Genomic DNA, 17,789 nt, shown 5'->3' with positions numbered 1-17,789 from the left:
GTTGCTCGCCCTGGCTTTCGTAGTTTTCTGAACAATCCCCAGCTGAGCTTTCCTGCCCGTTTTGTGTTCCTGCCATGGCTGTAAATTTAGTTTTGTCTTTCTTTTCAAAAAACCTTCACAACTGTGATTCTGACGTCATATATACAGCCAGGGCAGCAATAAAATGGTTTAAATCAATGCATATTCATGTGTTAAAATGTCCCAGCCATAGCCCAGACATAAATCCAAGTGAGAATCTCTGAGAAGGTTAAGTCACACAGTACCCCAATGCCTGGGACCTTTTCAGATTTTGCCACGCTATAACCACAAACCTCAATCTGTTTTATTGGGATTGATGTGATAGACCAACACAAAGCAGTGCATAATTATAAAGCTGAAGGAAAATGATATATTGTTTTAGAAAAATGTATAATATAAATATAATATAAATATAAATCTGAAAAGTGTGATAAGCATCGTTTACTCTGATGCTTTTAAATACAACCCAGTGCAACAAGTTGCTTTTAGACATCACCTGATTAGTAAACTGTTTCTGTTTTTAATATCAGTGTAGATAAAGCTGATCTGTGAAGTATGATGGCTAAAGCTTAGTCAGGATGGATGAAGATCATCTGTGAATATTATTGTTATATATATTATTCCCCCCCTCTTTTCTCATCAGTTTTCATGTTTCAGATTCTCAAATAGATTTAAGTCTGGACTTTGACTGGGCCATTCTAACATATACTTTGATCTAAACCATTCCATTATTGCTGTGGCTGTGTGTTTAGGTTTATTGTCGTGCTGGAAGGTAAACCTCCCGTCTCAAAATGTTTTGCAGCCTCTAACAGGCATTTATCCAGGATTTTCCTGTATTTGTCTTCATTCATTTTCCCATTAACTCTTACCAGCTTCCCTGTTCCAGCTGAAGAAAAGCATCACCACAGCGAGATGCTGCCACTACCATGTTTCAATGTGGTGAAGGTGTGTTCAGTGTGATGGGCAGAATTGGTTTTCTTCCACACATGTAAACAATTGCATGTAAACCAATAATTCAGTGTCGACATCCTCTGATCAAAATCTTTTTTTTAAACATATTTTCTGTGTCAAACTGCAAAAGGGACTTCTTATGGTTCTCTATGAACAGTAAAAACCAGTAGTGCAAAAAGTCCTACTGGTCAGATTGACCGTTCTTAGAAGCGACCAGAAGAGGGCGCTAGTGTGTTAACTTGAACCAGCAGCATCGTCTGGTGATTTGGATGCCGGTGGAACATCGCGTGCCGCAACAAGAGGCGGCGGTGCGATGGGCAGAAGAAGACTGCATATGGTCTGTCTGTTAATGGGAATAATAATACAAACAGTATGATCAGCTAAAACAATCTTTAGAAGAACGATCCCAATGATTGGTGGATTTTCCCTGTCATGCATTTAAACATGAAAGCAGTCCAACATGGCTGTGTTAATCTTACTGTTGTATTTGTCAGATCGCAGCTATTACACATGATCCATATATGATCCATTGAGTTTTATTATACTGGTTGAAGGCTACATTACAAGGTATTTCATAGATGCGTCCCCTGAGATAAAAAGCTCTCCAAAAGCTCACGTGTATGACTAAAACATGGACGTAGAGCCCCCACTCGCAGAAGAAACCCCGCATAAAAAGTGTGCGCTCAAAATGTGAAGCGCAGCCTCCCTCCTTTGTGCGTAAATGATGCGGGGCAGGACGGGAACACTTTGCTACCTTCATCTGAGAAGACCCGGCCGGTGAATGTTCGGTAGGGGAGGGAAGAAGGAGGATAGAACCTGAAAAACGTCAACATCAAGTGAGGGTTGCTTTCCAAAGCAGCGATCTGCTGAGGAGGAGCGCAGCGTCGCCAACTGGTTATATTTCGAGGCCGAGGAGGAGGAGAGGGAAAGATGGACATCACGGATCAAGGAGCCCAAATGGAGCCGCTCTTACCAACGGTAAGCAGCTACAGTCTCCCCCTTGATCTGCATGTTCAATTTAACATGTAATATGTGGCATCCCCGTGCAGAGTTTATTTCTCTTTAGAATAAAAATCAAGCGAGTGTAGGACAGATTCGTTCATTTTGAGCGTTTCACCGTGCAGTCGTGACAGGCATAGATGTTGCTCATCATTACATGAGGAATACATGTGCCACATATGAGTTATGAGCCCACGCAACAACCCCAGATGCCCTCAATTTTTCAAGTGGTGCACAGGTGGACACAAAGCAGCAACAGTTATTTGGCAAATAAACTGGCCTGCATCTCACATACATGTAGTCTATAATGCTGCTGTTGAATGGTTACCATGGGTTTGCTGTCAAGCTGTTGTAGGTTCAAGATGTTCCAGGAGCTGAAAGTGTTTGATCTCAGCAGGGTTGTATGTGCCTCATAGGTTGGATGCCATGTAACAGGCTTCTTTTTAATCTCAGAGAAGCACTGGAACATGGTGATTTATTCTTGATCCTCTGCATGGCACAGAAATTCACAAAGTAATGTGATTCATCCATGTGAGTCAGGAATGTGCCAGCCTTAGAGATGAAATGATGGACAGGCATCTTGATATTCTTGGTTTTGTCTCTGGTCTGCTGGTGGAGCTTAGATAGAGGAACAGGTTGAAAAATGGACCCTAAGTCTACTGAGCATGTACCTTGCCTTGAAAAAGTATTAATACTCACATTTTGTCACATTACATCCAAAAAACGTCAACGTATTTCATAGAGATTTTTATGTAATAGACCAACACAAAGTAGTGCATCATTGTGAAGTGAACTGAAAATGATGCATGGTTATCAAAATCTTTTATAAACAAAATATTTAAAAAGTGTTGTGTGTATTTGTTTTCATCCCGCCTTATCAAGATACCCAGATAAACAAATTACAGTGAACCCTTAAACCACTAATCTCTATTACTGTTACAGGTACATCTAAAATAATTGGTATATTGTGAAAACGTAAAAAATTGTCACTCATTTCAGAAAGTGAAACTCATATAGATGAATTCCACCTAGAGTGAAATATTTCAAGCCTTTACATCTTGTAATTTCAATAATTACGGCCCTCTATACTTGGTTACATAGCGTTGCATGGAGGCAATCAGCCTGTGGTTCTGCTGTAATGGAAGCCCAGGTTGCTTTGATAGCTGACTTCAGGTCATCTTCATTGTTGGTTCTGATGTCTCTCATCTTTCTCTTGTCCATACTCCATAGATTCTCTATGGGGTTCAAGTTAGGCCAGTTTGCTGGCCAATCAAGCCCAGTAATCATGGTTGATGAACCAGCTTTTGGTACCTTTGGCAGTGTGGGTAGGTGCCAAGTCCTGCTAAAGAATGAAATCAGCAGCTTCATAGAGCTCGTCAGCAGAAGGAAGCGTGAAGTTGACTGTGGACTTCAGAAAACACAGTGGACCAACAGCAGCAGATGACATGGCACCCAAATCATCACTGACTGTGGAAATGTCTTACTGGACTTCAAGCAACGTGGATTCTGAGCCTCTTCACTTTGGGACCATGATTTTCAAATGAAATGCAATCTCAAACTTTACTTTCATCTTACAAGAGGATTTTGGACCTCTTAGCAACAGTCCAGTTATTTTTCTGCGTAACCCAGATAAGACATTTTGTTATGATTTGGGGGTGTTTGGTTTTTGATTATTAAATCCTTTATCAACTCACCAAACCACTTTGCTTCCTGCCTGTCTGCATTCTGTGGTCCACCGCCACACCCCGCTTGACACATTTGCAGCCCATTAGTAGGATTCGTTGGTGCGTAGTTACTCTTGATGTGCTGGCTCCACCCTCAGTCAACTCCTTTTGAAGCTACCCCAAATTCTTTAATAGATTTTTTATTGACAATCCTCTCAAGGCAGCAGTTATTTCTGTTATTACTGTGCCTTTTCCTACCACAATTTTTCCTTCCACCTAACTTTCTATGAATATGCTTGGATAGAGCATTCTGTGAACAACTACTTCTTTGGCAATTACCTTTTGTGTCTTACCCTCCTTGTAGAGGGTATCAGTGACTGTCTTATTTCACTTTGTGTATTGAATTTATATAAGAGTTTCACTTTCTGAAACGAGTGAGAAAAAATATTTAACTTTTTGACAAAATCCTAATTTCTTTAGATATACCTGTATGTCTCCAAGTCTTTTAGGGCATGTCTCTAACAGCTTTCCACATTTAGAAACTAAAATTGTTGCCCACCCTCATGCTATGTTACATTGGAGAGAGGGCATCTGTAAACATTAGTATTTAAGTCTTGCTATAAATACTGAATTTAATTTAGGTGTGACTGGACCATTCTAGCACACCAGTATGCTTTGATCTAAACCATTCAACTGTAGCTCTGGGCTATATTATGAGGTTGTTGTCCTGCTGGAAGGTGAATTTCTGTCCAGGTCTCAAAAGCCTTTTGCAACCGGTTTCCTTCCAGAATTGATCCATAGGAATCATCATCCAGCTTCCCTATCCATGGTGCATAAAAGCGTTCTCCCAGTATGATGCTGCCACCACCATGTTTTCATGTGGTGTGTTCATGGTATTTCACAATGCTCCTGCCACACACACTGTTTTGCATGCAGGCCAAAAAGTCAGTTTTTGGTCTCAACTGACTAGACTGCCATTGCTGTGTCTCCCACAAGGCTTCCTTCAACAATGGCTTTCTTCTTGCCACTTGCCAGATTTGAGATGTGCAAGACTAATAGTTGTCCCAACGACAGATTTTACCTCCTGAGCTGTAGATTTCGCAGCTCCTCCTGAGCTACCATGGGTTTCTTGGCTGCTTCTCTAATTGATGCTCTTATTGCCTGCCCTGTCAGTTTGGTTGAACAGCTGTGTTTTGGTAGATTTACAGTGCTCTAGGATTTTTAAAGCTTGAGATATTGTTTTATTACCTAACTCCGCTTTAAACCCCTTCTCAGCTTTATCCCTTGTGAGGTTTTGACACAGCAGCTGTATGTAGAATGAAGTGGAATTACGCACAAGTGTGCTTGTATTTACTAATTGAATTTCTCTCAAAGGCAACTGGTTGCACTGGATTTTATCACAGTAAAAACGGATTAATACAAATGCATGGCACACTTTTCTGCACGTCTTTGCTATGGTCTTTCACACAAAATCCCAATGAAACAAAATGAAGTCTATTGTTGCAATGTGATGAAATGTACTTTTCTAAAGCACTGAATGTCTTGCTCATTAGTATTCAGGTGAGACTGTGCCATATAAAATAATTAAATAGATAGCCATTTCATTACACATTGTCAGTGCCAGAGCAGGAAGATTGTTTTGTGCGGACCCGTAATAAAAAGGACTGATTGCTCTGTAGGCCAATCAATAGACTGTTCTATTTGGGGTAGTGTTACGTGAGGACGTTGTTTTCCAGCGTAAGGTGAAGCCTGACAGGCTAATGTGCTGTAAGTCGGCTGTTCAGCTTCCAACCTGCAGTCTCAGTGCAGTATGGCTGCTTCCTTGTCATTGCAAGTCATTGCTGGCTCCTCTGGACCCCACATCACCCTCTCCTGTGCAGTTAGCTGCAAGTGTTGCCATAGTTTCACAGTGATGTGTAGGACTATGTAAAGGTGTTAGTTTGGTGAGAATTTCAGGGGATTTTTAGACAGCCCACACAAAGAAACAGTTTTTACAAATAAGAACATTGTAAAATACAGTATATTTTAACTGAGCAAGATTGAATGGGGATCATCTGTGAAGAGCAAAAAGTCTTGCAACACATTTTCAGTGGGATTTAGGTCTCGACTTTGACTGGGCCGTTTTAACACATGAATCCTGACCAGCTTCAGGTGCCACCATGATGTTGCTCTGTGGAGACTGATGTGTATGGGGTGATGTGTAGTGTTAGCTTTACGCCACACATAGTGCTTTGTGTTTAAAACAAAAAGTTTGGTCTCATCTGACATGAGCACCTTCTTCAAGATGTCCTTCCAGATTCTCCCACCTGAGCTGTGGATCTAGCAGCTCATCCAGAGTTACAGTGAACCTCTTGGGCAGTTCTCTGATTAATTGTCTCCTTGCTCAGTTAGTTTAGTGGGACAGCCATGTCTGTGTTGAGTTGAAGTTGTACCTTCCACTTCACAAAATGACTCGCAACTTTGCTGATCTGTTGCATAAAATCCTACTAAAATAAATTGAGGTTTTTGGTTTTATCATGAAACATGTACAAATTTAGGGGGTTGGAGTACTTTGCAAAGTCCTGTGCATATTTAAGAATTAATTTCCAGAGTAAAAGGCTTTTAATTTGTCTCAATCTTCTTTGACTTTCAGGAACAAAGTTCTCAAGAAAGTAAGGATGTGGTGAGTAGACTCCAGAATTATTTGCTTTATTATAAGTACCATAGACTGACTTGATTAAATACTCCTTTGGCATTTTGACGTATTTATATTATAACAGTAATATGAATTCTGGCCCACATTTAACGCATTACTTGAGGTTTTACAGCATTGTGGTTATCCCACTACTGCATCAGGTGGAGGTCTGTACTTTGACTAGGCAATTCTCTACTTTTCCAGTTGTTCTGCCATAGATTTATTGTTATATTTCGCATTGTCGTCTAGTACATGACCCAGTTTCAACTGAGCAGTGTTATAGAAGTGTCTCTAATGTGCCATGGTTCTGTGGCTGCAACACAGGGCCAAATCATCACCCTGCCACCACCGTGCTGGACAGGTGGCATAAGGTTTTTGTGCACATGCAGTGTTTTTGGTTTCAACAAAGTAACACTGATTTATGGACAAACCTTACAAACTTAGGTTGTGCTGCTGTGTTTTATAGAGACAAGAGGCTTAACCTGGTAACAATTCAAATAGGCGATATTGGTTCACCTTTATCCTAACCATCCTAATTGAGGCTTGTGGAGTTTGTTATAGACCTCTTGAGTGTTTTGTTATTTCTCTGAGCATTGTGCCCTTCTTTGTTTGAATTTGCTGGGATGTTCACTCTTGGAAAGAATAGCTGCTTTCTTAAATGTTTTTCCTCTTGTAAAAAATAGTTTACTGTAGAAGGATGGATTTCACATTTTGGAAATGGTTTTCTATCCTTTCCCTTAATAATGGGCAGTGACAATTTCTTTGTAATTGCTGATATCTTTTACCAATGTAAAAATAGTAAGTAAGTTAAAATTGTAATATCTCACAGCTGTATTTGGCTAACTGTGATTAGCCAGCTTGCTTAGCAGATGTCCGGTATTATTGAATCCCATTGGCCACACATGCCACAATGCATCTGGAATCCACAGCAGGCTGTCTTTAATCAATACTAGAAATTAAGTGCAGTTAGAGCTTTCAACACATTAAATGCTTTGAGGAGCTCCCAGGGTGAGAGTCGAAGCAGACCTCAGAGCCAGTCCTGGACAACGGTACTGATGCATGTTTGTATTGTATGTCATCCACTCTGATAAAATATTGCTTATGCAACTGATGGCTCAGAGCTAGACCAAGGACAGGACAGAGCACAAAGTGCCAGTCATATGCAAAATGATGAATCTTCCACTTAAAACAAGGCAGGAGTTTCTAAAGAGCTGAATTTATGGTCACATGAATTTAAAACCAAAAACTGTAATACTCAATAGTTTTACCCATCACCTCTGAAGGATGAGAGGTTTTACAAAAAAAAAAACTAAGGAGAAACTGCATGATGTGTTCTGGCTGTATTATTTTTAATTATCCATTTTTCTTCTTTTTAAACAGATATTGTTTATGTTAATAAAATATTACAAAATGAACTTATCTGAACACAGTTCTGCTTAACTGAACTGACCTGTAGTGAAATGAAATTGATTTATTTAGACTAAACCAACACTGTTACTGAATTTACTGAAATGGATTTAAACAAAATTACATGAATAAAAATTCAACTGACTGAAATCGAACTTAACCGAATTGACTTAAATGAACTAAAATAACCTGGACTGGAGCTAATTAAACTGAATCGAATATGATTGAATTCAATCTAACATACCTGAATCAAACTGAACTATGTTATAAAATACATGGTAATCCCAGTGCCTTTAAACAAGGAAACTCTGTCATTATTCGGGCATTTAGTAAGTAGACCTAATCTTGTTAACCCTAACTGACCTAAATAGGAAAGGTTTCTTCTGATTTAATGTCAGTGAGACAAAAGTATGTTTTTATGCACTGTATGTAAATGTTGGGTTTCAACTGTGCCGGATTTCAACTGAAATGGATTTGTTTTTGGTAATCAATCAGCCAGGTAGAAATATTCTTTAATGTAAAGTCAGTCAGTCAGTCATTTTCTACAGCTTCTTCCAAAATGGGTCGCAGGGAAGCTGGTGCCTATCTATGGGCGGGAGGCGAGGTACACCCTGGACAGGTCACCGGTCCATCGCAGGGCAACACAGACACACGCAGGACAAACAACCATGCACACACTCATTCACACCTAAAGGCAATGTAGAGAGACCAATTAACCTTAACAGTCATGTTTTTGGACTGTGGGGGGAAGCCGGAGTACCCGGAGAGAACCCATGCATGCACGGGGAGAACATGCAAACATGCCGAACATGAGTTTATGGGAAGATTGATGGAGTCGAACCCATATAGTTAGTGTTAAATGATTCAGTCTGTTCTGAGATGATTATCATCTAACCACAACAAAACAAGGATCATTTCCATTTTACATGTCTGATTCATTAAAGTATTCACTCTTTAGTGCTCAAATAGAGATCCGCCAGTTTATCACATTAATTGTCACTCATCTACCAATGACAAGCCAATATCTCTTTGGCATGGTCTATTTGCTGCTTTAGAGGGAGCAATAGGTTTTGGTCTCCTGGAAGCAGAGCTTGGTATGACTCTGACCAGTATGGTTCTAACTAGGATCCTCTGTCCTGTTATAGCAGGATGCGTCTCCGGGTTGTAGAGGATCGATGGCAACAGTCAGAGGAAGTGTGCTTATGTTGCCTGGGCTTATTCTTTTAAGCATTGTGTTCACAGATCACTGTGAAAACTTCATCTGACTCAGTGATTTGACCATGAAAAACTGGCAGGCAGACAAGGAAGATCCCCTGCTGCAGAGAGGAGCTACTGTGCTCTCTTCCATGGTTAATGATCACAGCGTTAGTCGACTAGAGGGTGAACCAGGTATGGAGATAGGTGGAGGAGGGGAACAGTTAATTGAATAGTGGTTTTTGGATCCTTGAAACAGTGAATTTTAGGTTCCATCTTGTAAATAAGGCAACATACTCTATAGAGGTAGGACTATTGTAGTTGGACAGTTGTAGCATAGCAGAAAGATCAGATTCTTCTCCCAGATCTTTGTCTAGCACATCCTGCTTCGGTCTCTGTTCGCTGACACAGCCAGAGAACAGCTTCTTTACTTCAGGTAGGCTCTGCAGATACACATACATACACAGGCATCTAAATGTGCACATGCAGTGATCAGTGGGACTGCAGCAACTACACTGCACACTGCCTCCTGTGTTCAAGATGCGCTGTGACTTGTAGTGGGAAGGCATACCAGGACTTGTGCGAATCCCCTCGGCAGGATGGTGTTTTTGACTCCCTGTGACCTAAGACTTCTCTTGGGTAATACAACACAGCCCCATAGCTCAGGGAGTCAGCGGAGCAGAACGGTGCACAGTGCAGCATCAGTGATGTCAGAGCGCTAATCTCTCTAGGGGGATTGGCGGATGGACGGTTGTCAGAAACATTTGATGCTGCCCTGGATGAAAGCCTTCGGAGGCAGAGGGAGAGACAGAGACAGGAGCCGGAGCTGTGCTACTTTCTTTCTGAACGCTGATGTTGTGGGGCTTTTGGGAGTGGGACTGCTTCCGTGTTCCGGCATGGGAAGAGTGGCTGATGAGACCGGCTGAGGGAAAGAGAGGGTCTGACCGAGACGTGCAGACAGACAAGCTGACTCTGTCCTTCTGTGAGATTTCCTCTCACTTTCCATCCAACACGCACAAACATCCTGAGCTAAGAGTCAGACTCAGGCCTTGAGCCTTCGCCTCTTATTTTTTACTACAGCTGCAAGCACAAGGGGATTTAGCGGGCATCCTGTTGTAACCTTTTAGGAACATCATGATCTCAGTGGATATCAATAAGGGATTTGTTTATCAGGTAGGCTTCCCTGTTTTACCTATTTCTTTCCTTTTGCTGTAATAGTTGAAATTGATTGTACTTTTTGGCTAGAAAGTATTCGTCAAGTTTCAAACTACCCTGGATAACTATTTCTGACACAGAGACGTTTTTGTTGCTTTGTGGGCATTAACTGGAGCCTTCCGTTAGGATAAGGCTAGGCTCTTATCTTAAAGGGAGGGATAGTTCTTTTGATTTGTGAGTGAACACTCTAGATGAGGTGGGCTGACAGATGGGACTGGAGCAGAACAGGAGCTTATACTGTACTTGCTGCATTGTGCTCAATAACCCTAACTTCTGATGCTGAACACAAGCCACGAATGCTGGATTTGTTGCTGTTTAAGTGTTTTTCCATCTATATAGATTCATCTTAGTTTTGTTTGATGGATATATGACAAGTCTGTCTTGCCTCTAGTTATCAGGTAAGCACCTTATCGTCATCCACAGCCATTCCCTGCCCTTCATCTCTTGCTCTGTCTGAGAGAGCAGGTGATGTAGAGATGCCCCGTGTGTACTTTGTGTACCCTGCTGTGTAATGCCACCGGTGCTGATCCTGCTGCCATTGCCACGGTAACCCCAGCCATCTGTAGGGATGAAAACCATGACAACAGAAGCTGTCAGCCAATCACAGATCTTGTACTTTTGTCACTGATAATCTGTGTTCCCTTTATGCGATCTACAACAATCACCGTAGCTCTTAACACTCGCAGAAAGTCCACTATGGCAGATTGAGATTAAAGAGATTGACATTATGCAACTGTATTTAGAGCGGGATGTGCCACTTGCATAGCTACTTCTGCATGCATGGTGGAGGACCAATGTCTCATTTTGTGTGATTTTTAGTGCACTTTACCTGTCCTTATTCTCAGCACCTAAAATTGTAAACATTCATCAACCCTGCTGCTGAGAGTCTCAGGAACGATCCTTGAAGGGCACAGAAAAGAGGTCGCATATCATCTGTTACACGGTACAATGTTACAATGTAAATTCAGTGTACCTGTGATGTACTATGGCCAAGAAAAGGCAATATAATAATAGTTGGAAATATCTACTTTGTTGTCTTTTATCTGTTTAAACCCTATTTAGTTTGTCATGTTAGTGCTACCTGTAAGAGCTCCTATCCCTTTAATTTCAATATATTATATTAGGATTTGATGTGATAGCTCAAATTAGTGCATAATTAGAAAAGATGCATAGCTTTCAAATTATTTTAGGAATACATGTCATAGAGGTTTGTTGTGCATTTGAATTTTTTACTCGGATACCCTAAAATAAAGTCTAGTTCATTCACCTGCCTGCAGAAGTCATCTTATTAGTAGAGTCCAGTAGGGTTAATTTTCTCTCAGTATAAATACAGCCATTCTCACTAAACTGACCAAGCAAATATAGCATTAATCAAAGAAGCAACCCAGAGGACCACAGTAACACTGGGGCAGCTGCAGAGAATCAGTTGGTAGGACAACTGTTTAAGGGAAATGCACATTGGGAGCATTGTGGTTTGTCTTGTCAATTAAGGGATATCAACTAGGGCTTGTAGCACACATTTATGGAGGAGTGGCAACATCAAAGTCATTGTTGAATAAAAAGCCATAGGAAGTCTAGTTTTCAGTTTGCCTCAAACCATGTAGGAAACACAGCAAATGTACAGGTCCTTCTCAAAATATTAGCATATTGTGATAAAGTTAATTATTTTCCATAATGTCATGATGAAAATTTAACATTCATATATTTTAGATTCATTGCACACTAACTGAAATATTTCAGGTCTTTTATTGTCTTAATACGGATGATTTTGGCATACAGCTCATGAAAACCCAAAATTCCTATCTCACAAAATTAGCATATCATTAAAAGGGTCTCTAAACGAGCTATGAACCTAATCATCTGAATCAACGAGTTAACTCTAAACACCTGCAAAAGATTCCTGAGGCCTTTAAAACTCCCAGCCTGGTTCATCACTCAAAACCCCAATCATGGGTAAGACTGCCGACCTGACTGCTGTCCAGAAGGCCACTATTGACACCCTCAAGTAAGAGGGTAAGACACAGAAAGACATTTCTGAACGAATAGGCTGTTCCCAGAGTGTTGTATCAAGGCACCTCAGTGGGAAGTCTGTGGGAAGGAAAAAGTGTGGCAGAAAACGCTGCACAACGAGAAGAGGTGACCGGACCCTGAGGAAGATTGTGGAGAAGGGCCGATTCCAGACCTTGGGGGACCTGCGGAAGCAGTGGACTGAGTCTGGAGTAGAAACATCCAGAGCCACCATGCACAGGCGTGTGCAAGAAATGGGCTACAGGTGCCGCATTCCCCAGGTCAAGCCACTTTTGAACCAGAAACAGCGGCAGAAGCGCCTGACCTGGGCTACAGAGAAGCAGCACTGGACTGTTGCTCAGTGGTCCAAAGTACTTTTTTTGTTGTCATTCGGAAATCAAGGTGCCAGAGTCTGGAGCAAGACTGAGTAGAAGGAAATGCCAAAATGCCAGAAGTCCAGTGTCAAGTACCCACAGTCAGTGATGGTCTGGGGTGCCGTGTCAGCTGCTGGTGTTGGTCCACTGTGTTTTATCAAGGGCAGGGTCAATGCAGCTAGCTATCAGGAGATTTTGGAGCACTTCATGCTTCCATCTGCTGAAAAGCTTTATGGAGATGAAGATTTCATTTTTCAGCACTTCCTGGCACCTGCTCACAGTGCCAAAACCACTGGTAAATGGTTTACTGACCATGGTATCACTGTGCTCAACTGGCCTGCCAACTCTCCTGACCTGAACCCCATAGAGAATCTGTGGGATATTGTGAAGAGAACGTTGAGAGACTCAAGACCCAACACTCTGGATGAGCTAAAGGCCGCTATCAAAGCATCCTGGGCCTCCATAAGACCTCAGCAGTGCCACAGGCTGATTGCCTCCATGCCACGCCGCATTGAAGCAGTCATTTCTGCAAAAGGATTCCCGACCAAGTATTGAGTGCATAACTGTACATGATTATTTGAAGGTTGATGTTTTTTGTATTAAAAACACTTTTCTTTTATTGGTCAAATGAAATATGCTAATTTTGTGAGATAGGAATTTTGGGTTTTCATGAGCTGTATGCCAAAATCATCCGTATTAAGACAATAAAAGACCTGAAATATTTCAGTTAGTGTGCAATGAATCTAAAATATATGAATGTTAAATTTTCATCATGACATTATGGAAAATAATTAACTTTATCACAATATGCTAATATTTTGAGAAGGACCTGTAGAAGAAGGTGCTCTGAGGCCAACGTGACCTTTTTCACCCTGAACACATCTGCATAGTAACACATGGTGGTGGCAGCATCATGCTGTGTGGATGTTTTTTTGCAGCATGCAGGGACAGTGAGACTGGTCAGAGTTTATGGGAAGATTGATGGAACTAAATACAGGACTATCCTGAAAGAACGCCAGTTAGTCTCCAAAAGACTTGACACTGGGGACGAGGTTCACTTTCTAGAAGACAACCTCCCTAAACATGCAGCTACAGCTGAATGGTTTAGGTCAAAACAGATTCATGTGGCAAAATATTAATGTTCACAGAGGCTTTCGGTCCAAACTAACTGATGTTGAGGTTACAATGTAATGTACTACAAAATAAGACCTTACTTTTACTCTCATTTTTATTTTGCCAAATCCTCATCAGTCCAAATATAGCTTCACCTGTATCTCAAACACTGATATTTGTAGATTTAAAGCAACTCTAATCCTGATATCAGATATCAAATATATACAGACACTGTATAAAAAGATGCATAAACATTTTGTCTTAAATCAGACAAACGCTTCCTGTTTTTTTATTAATTTCTTCATCTTCAGAATGTACATACACTCATATTTCTATGACTTCAAACAGTAATAACGTTGTAAGCATCTGATAAGTTATTTCACAACATCTGAGTTAAGTGGAGGCACATAAATACCTTGTGTGACATCATAAGAAGCTCAAATCAGCCAAGGAAGAGAATTCTGGACCTCCATATGTCTGGTCCGTTCTTGGGTTAATTTTTCCAAATGCCTTGAAGGTGCGACATTCATCTGTTTAAACCATTATATGCAAGACGGATTTGGTGTTCCAGAGATTAATGTGTTTTAGAGTGAAATGTGCGAATCAAACGTGGAACAAAAGCAAGACCTTGAAGAAGCTGGCTGAAGCTCGTAAGAGAGAATAATTAGCAACTGAGAAACCAGTCCTGTGTCAACATGGCTGAAAGACCACTAAGCCATAATTATCCAAAAGCAACAAAAAAGTGCCAGAGTACACCATGGATAGGTTGCCAGTCCATCACAGGGCAACATAGGTGCCCACATAACAAACAATCACCCACACACATACCTAAGGGTAATGTAGACCAAGTAACCTAACAATCGTATTTTCCGACTGTGGGAGGAAGCTGGAGAACATGCAAACTTCATGCATAGGTTTGAGTCCAGGCTGGGATTGGAACCCAGGACCTTCTTGCTGCACAACAACAGTGCTACCAACTGTGCCACCGTGCAGCCTGCACAGTCACTTGATGGTAATAATTATCCAGTAGCCAATTTATATCAATATTGCAGTAAAATTAAGGCTAAGCTAATGGCACGGTATCAGCACAGTACAGCATTTGTTGTGCAACAAGCGGATAATTTTTAATTCTTTTAGGCACTAGTGGTCTTTATTTTTTAAATTTTTTTGAAGGTGAGTTGAGAGAGGGGAGAGGACATGCAGTAAACATTAATGGAGCGGGACTCGAACCCACAACCGTCTTTTTCGAGGACCAAGGCCTCCTTACACAGATCGCGCGCTTTACCCTGCACCACTGCTGCGTCTCACAAGTGAATCATTTTACAAAACGAAAAGCCCATTCTTCCATAAGGTACAATTATGGTTGGCTGCATTACCTGTCAAAAGGATCTTTTAATCAATGCAAAAATGTTTAATTGAATATTTTAACTGGCATACTGAACTTTGCAGTAACAGTAAGGAAAGGCTGCAAAAGCACCAATTGTACTGTTAATATAAAAAGGTTATTTAGTGTTTGCAAATGCACTTACAGAAAACCCTGTTTTATGTTTTTTTTGGAGACATGTCCTTAGGTGTGATGAAACTTCAAAAAAGGGGAAACATGCAAGCCTTCAAACACTATCCTGACTCTGGGAGAATGGGGGTGGCAGCATTATGTTTTGTGGGTGTTTTGCTGAGGGAGGGACTGCACTTCACAAAATATAGTATCATGGGAAAAGAACTTCATGTGGAAATATTAAGGCAAAATCTCAGGAATCTCAGCCAGGAACTTAAAGCCTGGGTATTAAGAGGTCTTTCACCCTAGTCACACCATAACACTAGTTACAAAGTGGCATATGAACTACAAAGTCAGTGTTTTGGAGAAGCCATTATAAAACCCTGATCTCAGTCCCTTAGAAGATTTGTGGGGAGAGCTGAAAAGGTATGTGTGAGCACAATGTCCTACAAACATGACCCAGATACACCAGTTCTGTCAGGAGGAATGGGCCAAAAAAAAAAAAAACTACTGAGAAAGGTCTGTGTAAGGATACCCAAAATGATTAATGTCATACAGTTTAAAGGGCAAGTTATCAAAAAGCAAAGAGGTGTTAAATCAAAAGGGCCTTTTATCTGTTTACAAAATCAACTTTATTATGATTTTGTTGTAATCCAACATGTGTACACTATAAAACTGAAGCACCACATCTGGTTTTAGTTGGCGATGAAGTAGAAGACATTAAAAGTGAACCGCAAAAGTATGTGATTTAAGAAAAAGAGATGCTTACTAGCAATCCTACCTAAGCTATTTGCAAGCTGGTGATCAAACATGGTGTTCAGCATTTCATGCTGTTTCAGATCCTTGAGTTCTGTCACCTCTCAAAACTTCTCTACCTTTGTTTAAGCTGTAATGAGACAATGGTTCAAACAGCTTTGAACAACCGTCAAAATTGGCACTATTTTCAATGTCAGCATGAATAAAAGATGGTTCTGCCCATGCAAATGAAAAAGGAGCACAAGCTTTTTAATCCATGCTTTGGAATTGTTTAGTGGGGCTTATTTGAATCTAACACAGTTCAATGTTAGCTTAAAGCAGAGTTAGGTTGTAGAATACGGAAAACCAAAACTGAACTTTTTGGCCCACATGCCAAAATAAATAGATAAATAAAGACGGCCATGGCCTCAGTAACACATTACTGATTTACTGCCACTGTCTCTCAAGTCAACCTGGAACCCTTGCGTTGAGTGTTGCCCACCTCTTTTCCAAAAAACACTTATTTTAGGTTAATTAGCAACCCTAAATTGCCATTAGGTGTGAGTGTGTGTTAGTTGTTGTTTATCTTGTACAGTGTAAATAAATATAAAATACACCCCCCTTTTAATTTTTGATTTTCGTTTTTCAGAAGTTCACATACATTTCCTTATTTGGCAGAATTCTTAGTTAAAATCACACAAATCAATTACAATTACGGTGTAGCATTTGAGTCCTGTGTACAGCTGGGTCACGGTGGCTCAAACGCGAATACATGCTGACTCAGCTGTCACTCGCAGAGCTGGAGTTCACCAGCTTACCTTTAACAGCATTTTAAGACAAAAACATGCATGTTAGGATGAAAGAGGGGACTAATGCAGAATAACTGCTATAAGATGAAGAATCAGTTGTATTTTTAAGCAAGATTTTAAAGCTGCTGTCACACAGTTTCCTATTTTTTTTATGTCTTTTACTGTTTTGAAAAAGACATTACATGGATCTAAATGTAAAGAAATTAAGAAGATTTTGTGAAATATCTCCTGTCACTGTTCTGTCACTGAAGTATGCCAAGGCCTTAGTCCTTGACACAGGATTTAATCCAGGCCCTGGTGACGTTTTCTGCACTCCTTTCCCACACTCTTTTCATAATTTCCTGTTTGCTTACTATCAAAAAATGATAACATAAAGGCCACTAGTGCAGCAAAAAAACATAAACAAAAGAGTACTGCATGTATGTTGGGATCAAGTATGTGGGATTCACAATGTTTTTCTGTGTCAGGACTGAGTACATTACCTTTTTATGACTTGTTTATTATGTATTTATTTTATATTTATTATTTTATATTTATTATATACTTATTATATATTTATGGACTAGCTGACCATGTGGGAATTAAATTTCAGTCCGCTGCTTGTCCACAAATGATCAGATAGTAAGTGATGATCAGTTTTACTTCATCTTCAAGCATGCAGTGTACTGATGTCAGAGATGCCTATGGAGAGCATAGTGGGATATTAGTAATGTTATTACTGGGTCATTGCTGCAATCTTTGACTCGTGGTTGCATCAGTTCTGTAGCAGTGGCTTACATGTTGTATACATGGAGAGTGAGAACTGCACCCCTCATGTGTCTAAATGTTTAGACATGTACAAAGAATCAATGGCACCATTGCTTATGATTAAATAACATATTATCAAAATTATTTGCTTGTTTTCCTTCTCACACTTATGAAATTGAGTGGCATCCCATTCTTAATCTACTGGGTTTCATTTGATATCTGCTCACCTTTTGCAGCTATATTGTCTTCATGTCCCCTGGGAAAGCTTTCCACATGGTTTTGAAGTGTGTTTTTTAGAATCTGTGACCATTTTCTTCAGAAGAGAAGAGAACCTCTGGCTCACAGTCTCTCCCATAATACATCTCGAAGGTGTTCTGTAGTGTTGAG

The 17,789-nt window shown here is 40.4% G+C and overlaps 1 protein-coding gene across 3 annotated transcripts in view; it reads left to right on the top strand.

The window, feature by feature from the left end:
• The first annotated feature begins 1,689 nt into the window (after nucleotides 1-1,689).
• The window catches only part of LOC124861647 (sodium-driven chloride bicarbonate exchanger-like), a 77,998-nt gene continuing 61,898 nt past the window's right edge, over nucleotides 1,690-17,789 (top strand). For 2 of the 3 annotated variants that reach the window (XR_007036703.1, XR_007036702.1), the window contains exons 1-2: nucleotides 1,691-1,947; nucleotides 6,265-6,294. Coding sequence is in view for 1 of the 3 variants with exons in the window: in XM_047355533.1 (XP_047211489.1) it covers nucleotides 1,900-1,947; nucleotides 6,265-6,294 (78 nt within the window). In the remaining 2 variants the exon portion in view is untranslated. Of the gene's footprint in view, nucleotides 1,948-6,264; nucleotides 6,295-17,789 lie in introns of all 3 variants that reach the window. The other variant, XM_047355533.1, reaches the window with a different exon arrangement.

This window comes from Girardinichthys multiradiatus, chromosome 24 (assembly GCF_021462225.1).
Source record: "Girardinichthys multiradiatus isolate DD_20200921_A chromosome 24, DD_fGirMul_XY1, whole genome shotgun sequence".
Taxonomy (NCBI): domain Eukaryota; kingdom Metazoa; phylum Chordata; class Actinopteri; order Cyprinodontiformes; family Goodeidae; genus Girardinichthys; species Girardinichthys multiradiatus.
Note: the sequence above shows the minus strand (reverse complement) of the source record. Positions and strands in the feature narration are given on the sequence as shown.